The following is a 12,031-nucleotide window of genomic DNA, read 5'->3' on the forward strand; positions in this document are numbered from 1 at the left end:
TCAGAACCTAGACCTAGACATTGTTATTAGATCTCCCGGTAGACGTCTTTTCTCTAAACTGAATAACCCCAAGTTTGTTAATCTATCGTTGTACTCCAATCTACCCATTCCCCTAATAAGTTTGGTTGCCTTTCATTGCACTTTTTATATTTTGATTATGTCTTTCTCATATACTGGGGTCCAAAATTGCGCACAATAGTCTAAGTATAGCTGTAGCAGGGATTTGTATAGAGGCATAACTATGTCCTTGTCATGAGAACCTATACCTCTTTTGATGCATCCCATAATTTTATTTGCCTTGGCAGCAGTTGCCTGGCACTGGTCACTAAAGGTAAGCTTGCTGTCCACCAAAATCCCAAAGTTTGGCAGTTTTACTCAGTAATTTACTATTAAGTACATAGTCATACATTTTATTACGTCAACCAAAGTGCATTACCTTACATTTGTCAACATTAAACTTAATTTGCCAAGTCTCTGCCCATGCTTCCAGTTTCCTTAGATCCCCTTGTAATATTCTGCTATCCTCCTCATTATTGATTACCTTACAAAGTTTAGCATCATCTGCAAATATGGACACCCTGCTTTGTAAACCCTCTACCAGGTCATTAATAAAGATACAGTTAGGTCCATAAATATTTGGACAAAGACAACATTTTTCTAATTTTGGTTCTGTGCATTATCACAATGATTTTGAACAAAACAATTTTGATGCCGTTGAAGTTCAGATTTTCAGCTTTAATTCAGTGGGTTGAACAAAATGACGGCATAAACATGTGAGGAACTGAAGCCTATGATAAACACAATCCCTTCATTTCAGGGGCTCAAAAGTACCGTATTTTTCGGACTATAAGACGCACCTAGGTTTTAGAGGAGGAAAATAGGGGAAAAAATTTTGAAGCACAAAATGGTAAAATATTTAATATATGGGAGTTGTAGTTTTGCAACAGCTGCAAGGCCACATTGACAGGTGACCCTGCAGTTGTACGGAGATCTATAGAGCGTTTCTTTTGCGGGGCCAGATGTACTTTTTAGTTATACCATTTTGGGGAATGTCTATTGCTTAGACCACCTTTTATTTAAATCAGGGGCAAAACGGTGAAACCCCCCCCCACGGCGGTTTAAAAATATCAGTAGCATTTTCGGACACAGGAATTCCTAATGTGTATGTGTTTCACAGTAATTTTCTACTTCTATATGTATTCTAGGGAAAGGAGGTGATTTAAAAGTTTTATTTTATTTTTTAAAGCTTTTTTTTTTTTCAATATTTTATTGCCCCTTCCCCGTATGTGTATTGCCGAGATTTTGGGGAAAAAAGTGCGTCTTATAGTCCAAAAAATACGGTAATTGGACAAATTAAATCCTTTTCCTCCTTTTTAATGCTCCGCCAGGCCTTTACTGCTGAGGTTTTCAGTTGCTGTTTCGTTGTGGGCCTTTCTATCTGAAGTTTAGCCTGCTCAATTGGGTTGAGATCAGGTGACTGACTTGACCATTCAAGAATATTCCACTGCTTTCCTTTAAAGGGATTCTACCATTAAAAAACTTTTTTCTGTGGATAACACGTCGGAATAGCCTTTAGAAAGCTCGCAATTGCAGCCTCGGAACTATGGCCGCGCATGCGCAGTCGGCTCTACTAGTGTAAGATCCGACAGAGGTGACGCTGCTGAAGAAAGAAGGGGAGGATCCAGCAGAAGACAGAGGCGGCGCAGGATCCTGTTCTCGGGCAGCGGTGGGGACGCCCTCATCGCATTTTCAGCGCTGGGGCCCGCCCCCATCGCTGCCAGAGAACTAATTTACATACCGGTAAAAACGGTATTACTAAGGAACGGCGCGGCGGAGATCCCATCTAAAGGTAGGAGACGATTAGCCTTTCTAAAGGCTATTCCGACGTGTTATCCACAGAAAAAAGTTTTTTAATGGTAGAATCCCTTTAATAAACCTCTGGGCTGATTTGGCTTTATGTTCTGGGTCATTGTCTATCTGTATTATGAAACGCTAACCAATCAGTTTGGCTCACACGTCGGAGGATTAGATACCCAGTGCAGCACACAGTATCACACATCGAAGAATTAGATACCCAGCTAAGAACATAGTATTACGTGTTATAGGATTAGATATCCAGCTAAGCACACAGTATCACACGTTGTAGGATTAGATACCAAGCTCAGCACACAGTATCACACGTTGTAGAATTAGATACCCAGCTCAGCACACAGTATCACGCATCAGAGGATTAGGTACACAGCTCAGCACTTTGTATCACACTTCAAAGGATTAGATACACAGCTCACCACACAGTATCACATGTCAGAAGATTAGATACCCAGCACAGCGCACAGTATCACACATCACAGCTTTACTCCAGGTTTCCACGGCAACCCAGCCATTTTCCTTCACTACTGTTGGTCAGCTTTAAAGGGCAGGGTGCTCTGGATAACACTGTTACAAAAGGTCACATTCACACAGTTTTACTCCAGGTATCCATAACAACTGATCGCAGGTTTTTCACTGATATCCTGAGATACATATGATGCTTATGGACACACACAAACAACATACAAAATAGACCAGTGCAAAACTGGGCAATTCTTATGGGGCCACTACACAAACAAAAAGTGAAATATACCCCTGCAAAGTTGGGTCCCCCTTTCTAAATTTTATATATCACTATCTCCGATCTATCTATCTATCTATCTATGTGCTTAATTCCCTCAGAACTCGGGGGTGTATGCCATCTGGACTCAGCAATTTCTCTATTTTAGTGTTTTGCAGGCAGCGCTGCACTCCCTCCTGGGTTAAACAAGTGATATTTAATTGAGAGATAACATTACCCCTAATCATTTTGCTGGCCATTGGATTTTTTTGTGTAAACACCATAGAGAAGAAGGCATTTAAAGAGGACCTTTCATGTCCTCAGGTACATGCGGTTTTATATACCGCTAAAAAGCCGACAATGCACTGAATGTTTTTGAAAATGTCCCATTTAGTTTGTGTTCCCGTCGCTTTGAGGTAATTGTCCCAGTTTATGCTGCTAAACTCCTCTCAGCTGGTTAAAATTTGCCTTCCTGAAGTTTAGTGTTTTTGTACCCCCTCTAATGAACATCTTCTTAATGTGTACAAGAAAACTTATTATGTTATGGTCACTATTACCCAGATGTCCCCCAACCTCCACTTTTGACAGTGTATCAGGTTCATTTGTTAAAATTAGGTCTAAAAGTGTCTCGCCTCTTGTTGGGTCCTGCACTAGTTGCGATAGGTAATTGTCTTTTATTACTGACAAGAACCTGTTCCCTTTGTTGGACCTGCAGGTTTCTGCCTTCCAGTTGATATCTGGGTAGTTGAAATCCCCCATAATAATGACTTTATTATGCTGTGCGGCCTCAACTATTTGTTTTGTTAGTATATTTTCAGCTTCTTCCGTTATATTTGGATATTTATAACAAACCCCTATCAGTATTTTATTATTTTTTGTTCCTCTCTTATTTTCCACCCATAAGGACTCCACATATTCATTTTCCTCCCAGATATCCTCACGCAGGACTGGCCTAAGGCAGGATTTTACATATAAGCAAACCCCTCCCCCTTTCTTATTTGTACGCTCCTTTCTAAACATACTGTACCCTTGTATATTTACAGCCCAGACATAGCTAGAGTCCAGCCATGTCTCACTTACCCCCACCATGTCATAATTTTCTTCCAAAATTATCACTTCATGTATATATACATTTCATGGGTTTATCTTCCCTACTCTTCCACTAACTACTGACTGCTCTAACCCCCCCCCCCCACCCCAAGTTACAGTATTTCGCCCTCTTTCCATTTCTACACTATCTTGCTCTCTATGTTACCCTCCCCCCAGTCCCTAGTTTAAACACTCCTCCAACAGTCTAGCCATCTTCTACCCCAGCAAAGCTGCACCCTAACCATTGAGATGCAGCCCATCCCTACCATAAAACCTGTAGCCCACAGCAAAGTTGGCCCAACCCCTCCTTCCAACACCAACTCTTGAGCCACTTGTTTACCTCCCTAATCTCCTGCTGCCTTTCCTGTGTGGCTCACAGTACAGGCAGTATTTCTGAAAATACTACCTTAGAGGTCCTTGCCTTCAGCTTGCCTCTTAGATCCCCAAAATCATTTTTAAAGGGGCTCTATCATTAGATTTTCGCCATTTGAGATAATCATATGCCTGAATAGCCTTTAAAAAGGCTATTCAGGTGCTGCTAATCGTTTTAGTAAAGACTCCCCCCCCCCCGTTTTAATAACATGCCGGTGAAACCGATATGCTAATCAGCCCCTCCGTGCACCTCCCAGCGTCATACCTTGCTCACACCCACGTCTGTTGCTTGTGCTCTAATTTAGTCCGCCTCCTCCCTGTGAGTAACCACCTCAAGCATCTGTATTCTCGGCGGTTGGGAATTGAAATCTCGGGCATGCACAGTAAGCATGCCCGAGCACCATTTTCTGTGAGTTCTCCACAACAAAATGGCGCTCGGGCATGATTACTGCGCATGCCCGAGATTTCAATTCACTGCTGTCGAGAATACAGACGCTGGAGGCGGTTACTCGCAGGGAGGAGGAGGAAGGACTTAGAGCACAAGCAACAGACGTGGACGTGAGCAAGGTATGATGCTGGGGGTGAACGGAACGCCCAGGGTGCACCGCTAGCTTTGTAATTTGTACCAACATGCTTGTACCAACAGCTGGTTTCCCAGCCCCACCCAGTAATCTGTCAACCCGATCCGCGATGTGTTATACTCAAGCGCCAGGAAGGCAACACACTGTACGACGATCCCGGTCTTTGTGACATATCGGCCTCTCTGTTCCCTTAATAATTGAATCCCCCACTATCAGAAACTGTCTAGCCTTCTCTGCACTCCTATCCCCCTTCTTACTGGTGCAGATATTCCCCTGACTGTCAGAGGAAGTGTCATACTGCAGCAGTGTTAACCCTGTACTAACATCCCCCTCATCTGCCAATTTAGCAAACATGTTGGGGTGTGCCAGTTTAGGACTAACCTCCCTGGCACTCTTCCCTCTACCCTGCTGCTTTTTTTTTTTATGTAGATTGTGAGCCCCACATAGAGCTCACAATGTACATTTTTCCCTATCAGTATGTCTTTTTGGAATATGGGATGGAAATCCATGCAAACACGGGGAGAACATACAAACTCCTTGCAGATGGTTTTATGCCCTTGGCGGGATTTGAACACCAGGACTCCAGCGCTGCAAGGCTGCAGTGCTGACCACTGAGCCACCGTGTGGCCCCCTTACCCTGCTTTCTGTCACCCCGCTAGCTGCCTCATGTTCCTGCACCTCCATGCTATTATCCCCCTCTGCATTTGCCCCAGCGAGTTCCTGCTCTGTGAGCAACAAACTCCTTTCCAAGTTATCAATGGATCAATGTCAATACGTTTTAGATAAGCAAACCAAACCAAAAAATGGTTAACCTGTTACTTAGTTGTTTGCACAGTAGTAATGATGCACTGTCCAAGGGTAAATATACTATTAGAAACCAGGGAGAAACAACAATTATAATAATTGCAAAAGGACAGGATGAAGACAACTGTCTGTTGTTGCAGCTCAAGCACCCCTTTCCTCAATGTTCATGGACACAGTCTTCATCAGAATGGGCTCCCCTGTGATTTTGAGACAGTTTGGACTCCACTACTTCAAGGACTAGAGGGATGGTAATTTCTCCTGAACCTAGACCTCGAGTGGATTCTGTGTATTAGCACCTCATGGGTGAACTATATTTATATATATTATTTATACTACCTGTCATTCCACTAAGGAGTCTACAACTGGTTGCTCCCTACTCCGCAGAAGTAGAAGGGGGCAGAGGTTGCATGGGAGTAGGTACAGTATAATACAATAAACATTAAAGAAAAAAAATAAAAAATTAAGGCAATATTCACCTAGAATTGTCCCCACAGTGCTATTTGCAGGTCCTGGCTCTAGTGCAGCACTAGCTGAGGCCTGAATGGTGGGGCATGGAACTGATAGCTCTTTGCTTTACCACTAAATACAGTGTTGTCCCGCTGTATCAAGGGGTCCCCCTCTTGACAACATCAGAGACAGAGTCCAATGGAAACCATTAACTATGATGGGGGTCTGTAAGTTGTCTTTTGTTTTCGCGGTCACTTCATCAGACAAAGAAATTGTGCTTGCAGGACATTTTCTTCTACCAGTTAAGGCCAGTAGCACACAATTGTGTGCTAGCTGCCAGCCGCGATTGATTCAATGAATAGGAACCACGGAAGCATGGCCACATAACTGGATAGGAATAACCGTTCTTCTCCTGTGTTTTCCGGCCTGGCCTGTCAGCCCGCATACGGGATTGTGTTATTAATGGTCGTGTGCATGGCCCAACAGAAATGTATGGGTCAGTTTGCTTTTCCGAAAAAAAAAACCCTGATAGCACACTGAACTACGCCACAGTCATCTGCAAGAGGTCTTAGACAAAGTATGCGATGGAGGCTCTGAATGTAGCCTGCAATGCAGATGCAAATGCACCCTCACAGTTACTAAACTGTAAAATGGTATGGTATCACCATAATGTGTTCCATGAATCTATTACATTATTTAAGGTGGTTAGTGAATGGCATAAAACAAAAAGTATGGAAACCCCCCTTTTTTTTTCTTTTGCATACTGTCAAAATATAAGTTGATAGATCAATCACTGACATGTGCTTAATGGCCACTTTATTAGAAACAACAGCTGTTTTAGGATTGGTGCGTTCCTGCGTGCATTCCTGTATGGAAATGTGACCCCAGAGAGCAGCAAAAATTAAGTTAACAAGTTTCTCATGGATCAGTATCCACATTAGAATTGACAAAATTCAGTAAATTGGAGAGAGTGTGAAGAAAGCATGGTCATCAGTGTTAAACTAGCTGGAGCCAGAATTTCAAAAACTGCCAACTGTATGAGGTTCACCAGAGCAACATTTTTAAGAATATAGAGACCGGTGTGATCGAGGTAAAACATCCATCAAAAGGGAATCTTGCAGATGTAAATAACTTGTCGATGAAAGAAGGTCAGAGAAAAATGTCAAGTAGCACTCTAGAAATCAGGTGGTACACAGCCAAGCAAAGTGAAGCCAAATATAATGCAGGTGGTCCAACTTAGAGCTCGTTCACATCTGCGCCCGGTCTCCGTTCTGCAGGTTTCCGTTATCTGCACAAAACAGAGCAGGAGACGGAAACCTGCAGGACTCTTTCAAACCCATTCATTTCCAAAGCGGACTCCCCGAACGGAATACCGAACACAGATGTGAACCAGGCTTTAGTTCTTTACAACCTATAAAATGTGTAGAAATTCTGTTTTGCATATTAATTTGAAACAGTTGATTTTGACTTTTTCATTTGTGGAAAATAAAAAAGTTATTAGGAAATGTGTCCAATAAAATGTGATTTATACTCTAACAAGTAAAGGTTTGAGCATAATTTGCATAGACCATTTAAGAAAATTAGAAAAAAAAAAATATATAATTTGCATAATAATTTGGAACACTGTATATTTAATCTGTGAAAATATGTTGTTTTTTTTTTTTTTTTTTTTACATATGTGGATTCATTACAGCAATGAAAGTCTATGGACCCAGAGACATAGAAAGTATAGGAAATTGAAAAAAAATGATCTGCATTTCATTGGAACAACAATAGGCAGTACACCATCTGCAAATTACCATGGTGGCGTGCTGTCTATGAAAGTACAGAGATCACAAGTCTGCAAAACGCAGAAGTGGACTACAACGTAAGACCTATGACGGACATTTTCTTAATGACAAAAGTGTATTGGGGAAATTTATCAATCCCCCTTCACCAATTTTATTGCAACAAATATGCACCACACCTTCAATTTGCTCACCACATTATGTGAATGTAGGCAGAGCGGGGCATGGGCCTCTTCGCCTAAAATGTATATTAAGCTTTGTGGGGGATTTTTTGCCTGTCACACAGGGTACTCTTTCCTAAAAGCCCTTTTTTGAAGTGTTTTTTTTTTTTTTGGAAATGAGGTTCTTAAAACTTTGGTTTTCAAAGTGTTTTTTTGGACATGAGTGTGCAAAAACTGGACCATGTAATATTGCCTAGTCAGATGAACCCATAGCTTTATTGACCCATGCTGAGGGGAGGGTCAGACTTTGGTACTAGCAGTTCCTGCTTCATGTCAGGTGTCTACAGGTAGGGCTACGTTCACACCTGCACATGTATTCCGTTTGGGGTTGCTGTCCCCAAACCCACTTGTAAAACATGGAAAGAAATGTCCTGCAAACAGGTCTTTTCTTTCCGTATTTTTTGGATGGAAGCCCTGTTGTACCCCATTATAGTCTAAGGGCTCCACAGGTAACTGCTTTTTAAATGGTTTACCTTTCTTTTTTTGGGTCCCCAAGCAGATCCAAAAAATGTAAAGCCGAATGCTAGTGTGAACCTAGCGTAGGTTGATAGAGGTGAAGTAATAACTTTTGGAATATATTCTTGGCACATTCTGGGTCTTCTGATGCCCATGGATGTCAAAATGAATTGTTGATTTTCTGAAGGTCCAGTGTAGTAGTTGACAAGTGGCCATTTAGTGTACAAATGTACCCAAAAACAGTGCCAAAAAAGTGCAACATATTATTATTGTTTATTTATATAGCACCATTAATTCCATGGTGCTTTACATACAATACACAAAATATACAGGTAGATATAATACTAACAATGACCGACTGGCACAGTGGGGTAGGGGGCCCTGACCGCGAGGGCATACAATCTATGAGTTCTTGACCTGCTAAACACAAGTCCTCATATAGTACAAGGTCTCATAAATAGGTTAAAAAATAATTAGCTTTAATTTGGTCCTTGCAAGCATTGGCCATGAACAAGATACAGTATATACACAGAATGGGTGACGACTGGATGAGCCACAGAGCAAACCCGATACCACCACCCCCCCCCCCAACCAAGCATCAGCCATCTGCCAAGCCAAAACCCCCAACATGCCCTGAACAAGGTTCAAATAAAAGGAGTCATTGAGAGAGACAGAGAGCGGTACATTGAGAAATGGAGAAGCGCAATAAATAACTCCAAGAAACTCACCATGTAGCAGTCACTGCAAAGGGATTACACCATGGCCACCTACCTGGAGAGAATTCCCCACCCCAAACACAGACAGACCCTGAGCCAGTACAGACTGAGTGCCCACAACCTGTAGATGGGCGACACAGGCAGACGTACAAGTCACAGGAGAACAGACTGTGCCAGCACTGTGACCAGGGGGCCCTAGAAGACGAGACCCACTTCCTGCTACACCGCACCAAATACTCAGCTGTGAGGGCCGTCTACTACCAAAGACTCTCTGCCCACATCCCAGACTTCATATCTGCAGACGAGAAGAGGAAACTCTGCATCCTACTGGGTGAAGAAGAGGCCACTGTGGAGATCGCTGCCCAATATGTGTCCAGCTGTCACCAAACCAGAGGAACACGGACTATTATACTCCAAATCACCCCCCACCATACAGCTGGCATCAACTAAGAGGAAGATGAGACTCTACGGACTGTTATACCCCAAACCTCCTGCCCCACCTCCCCATATAGCGGTCACCAACTAAGAGGAAGATGAGACCCCACGGGCTGTTATACTCCAAATCAAACCCCCCCCCCCCCATACCCAGCACTCTCCCCCCAACCTGGAAGCCCACTACTCCATTCAAATGGGCACACCAGACTGGTCTCCATGATTGGCGGGAGTCCTAGCAGTCAGCCCCCCTGCACACATATACTACATATACCTGCTCTGTGGACAGGTGCTAAATGTGGCTTGTAAACCAACCCCTGTAAGTCCAGACCTGGCCTGGCCTTCAAGGGGTTAAGCCTTAGTATCTATAATGTCTCCATAACAGCCCCAGCAGATAGAACAGTCCTTGCCAGCCCTGCAGTGTACATGTGTGCCCGGCTGTAGTGCCAATGTGGACTGCAGTAGTCCAGCTTGGTCATTCACACTGCCCAGCTCCCCACACACATCGCCCCCCTCAGGGTGAATAGACTGCCTGCCGCTGGTGACGTGACTACACGGTAACCTGCACAGGAGAGCAGAATGTATCGGAGTTAACTGCGGATTGATGGACTGCACCATCCAGTGCCAGGAGGGGTGGACGGATCAGTGTAGAAAATCCTCCTCCCCGCTCTCCCACGTCCCCAGAGCAGCGGTACAGAGCCCCGCCATCTCACCAGCTCTGCTTCCCAAGAGCACACTGCACCGAGCTGCCATTCCTGCGTCCTGCCTCCCTTTCTCCCGCTGCTGACCTGTCCCCGCCCTCTCTCCCTCACAATCTGCTGGCCCTGCTGCGGGCCGGGCGAGCGCCTCTATCTCTCGCCTTCCTTGTTTGTTGTCCTTGAGTCATCGTGGACGAGCCGTGATATCGGGGGCAGAGATGGGGCGCAGCTGGTAAGCCGGTCCACGTGACCCCCGGAGGAGCCCCATCCTAGGAGCAGAGGAGGATGAGCCGCGGTCAGTGAGTGAGCAGCCCCAGATCCGCTCCGTTCTGCCTGTACGTATGTGCCCTTCCACCCCATGGTCAGAGCTGCTGTGTGTATGTGTGCCCCGGCACCAGTGTACGTAGTGACCAGGCCCTGCCAATCCCTAGTCATGGTGTATGAGGAGCATGGCTGGCACATCATTCATTGCATGTAGATGAGCTGTGATCCTGGAGCTCACATTCCTATGGCATCATTTATCTATCTAGCCATAGGACTATACGTATAACGCCGCATTGGTGCTATGGATTGTAACCAGATCATGCCTGGCACATCACTAGCATTGGGATCTATATATTCTAGTCATTTGTATTCTGCTATGACATCATGTATTGAGCTGGGAATCCTAGAGATCAGGAATTGCCCATTAGATGACCCGCACATACCTACTGGACACTTTCTGAGGTCATTGCTGTATGATCAAAAGTGAAATAGAAAGATTTTGACCAATTTCTCGGTTTCTTGGTGTGTGGTGTTATTCGGATAACCAACATGGTGGCATTTGCTCTTGGCACTTTATTCTGTTAGACTCTTGTGTACATATTTAGCCGATAGATGGATGTCATCAGGTGTTGGATCCTAGATCTAATAGATCTCCTTCCAGTGTAATGTCCTGTGGACCTATAGTCATTGATCTAGAATTATTATTTTATCTAAGGGCTGTATATAGCTATGGGGCCATGTCCAGTTGCATCAATAATTATGTGCTGAAATAATTATTATCTACTGTTTCCAATGCAATCGTCATTATTGTAATAACTTGTCGTTACCTTATTAATGGTGAGTAGCATTGGATAGAGGAATGATGGACAAGCGATTTGGTATATTACATAGCAGCCATGCTTACACGTACAGCAGGCACGACCCGGCATCTGCCTTGGTACATGTGTGCACAAGCAAGGTGTGTGCCCAGCATATAAATATCGCTGTGTCATAGACTTGCACTGGTATCGGATTAAAACAATCTGATCCTTTTCTCTCACCCACCCCCACCTGCCCATTCTTCCTGGAAGAGGAGGGGATGGCTCTCCCTGGTATCCTGTCTCCCTGTGTATTGTTAGTGGATTCCACAGGATTGTGCTAGAGATGCCCCTGACAAGATGGAAGAGACCAGTACCTGCTCACTGGTGAATAGGCCTGCACATAAAAAGGGCCAGGAAGCCATGATCACTCACGTCTTATAATAACTACTTGAGACAATGACAGCACAGGCAACACATTGTCTCCCTTCACAATCCAGGCACTAAATGCAAAGTAGCATGGAAACATATGTGGCTCGGCTTTGCATTGTATACCCCTTTTCAGTATAGACATGTAAGATTACTTTGAATATGTAAATGATCCTTCAGAAAATTCCTTTGCATGACAATTGTGAAATGAGCTGTGCATTAGGAATGAATATATGAACGCTTAGTTATCTCTGGGCAGAAGAGGGATTTGTGGGACCTAACTGCATTTTCTGTTTGCTGCTATATGTCTACCACGGCGCGTCAAGCATCACTGACTATGTATGCTCT

General features: G+C 44.0%; 1 protein-coding gene across 2 annotated transcripts in view; it reads left to right on the forward strand.

Annotated features, from left to right (window-relative positions):
- Positions 1-9,965: 9,965 nt before the first annotated feature.
- WASF1 (WASP family member 1) overlaps positions 9,966-12,031 on the forward strand; it is a 66,144-nt gene continuing 64,078 nt past the window's right edge. Inside the window, exon 1 of one of the 2 annotated variants that reach the window (XM_075268142.1) lies at positions 9,966-10,554. In XM_075268142.1, the coding sequence (XP_075124243.1) occupies positions 10,535-10,554 (20 nt within the window). In that variant the 5' untranslated portion in view covers positions 9,966-10,534. The remainder of the gene's footprint in view (positions 10,555-12,031) is intronic. The other variant, XM_075268143.1, reaches the window with a different exon arrangement.

The sequence above is a fragment of the Leptodactylus fuscus genome, chromosome 3 (genome assembly GCF_031893055.1).
Source record: "Leptodactylus fuscus isolate aLepFus1 chromosome 3, aLepFus1.hap2, whole genome shotgun sequence".
Lineage (NCBI taxonomy): Eukaryota > Metazoa > Chordata > Amphibia > Anura > Leptodactylidae > Leptodactylus > Leptodactylus fuscus.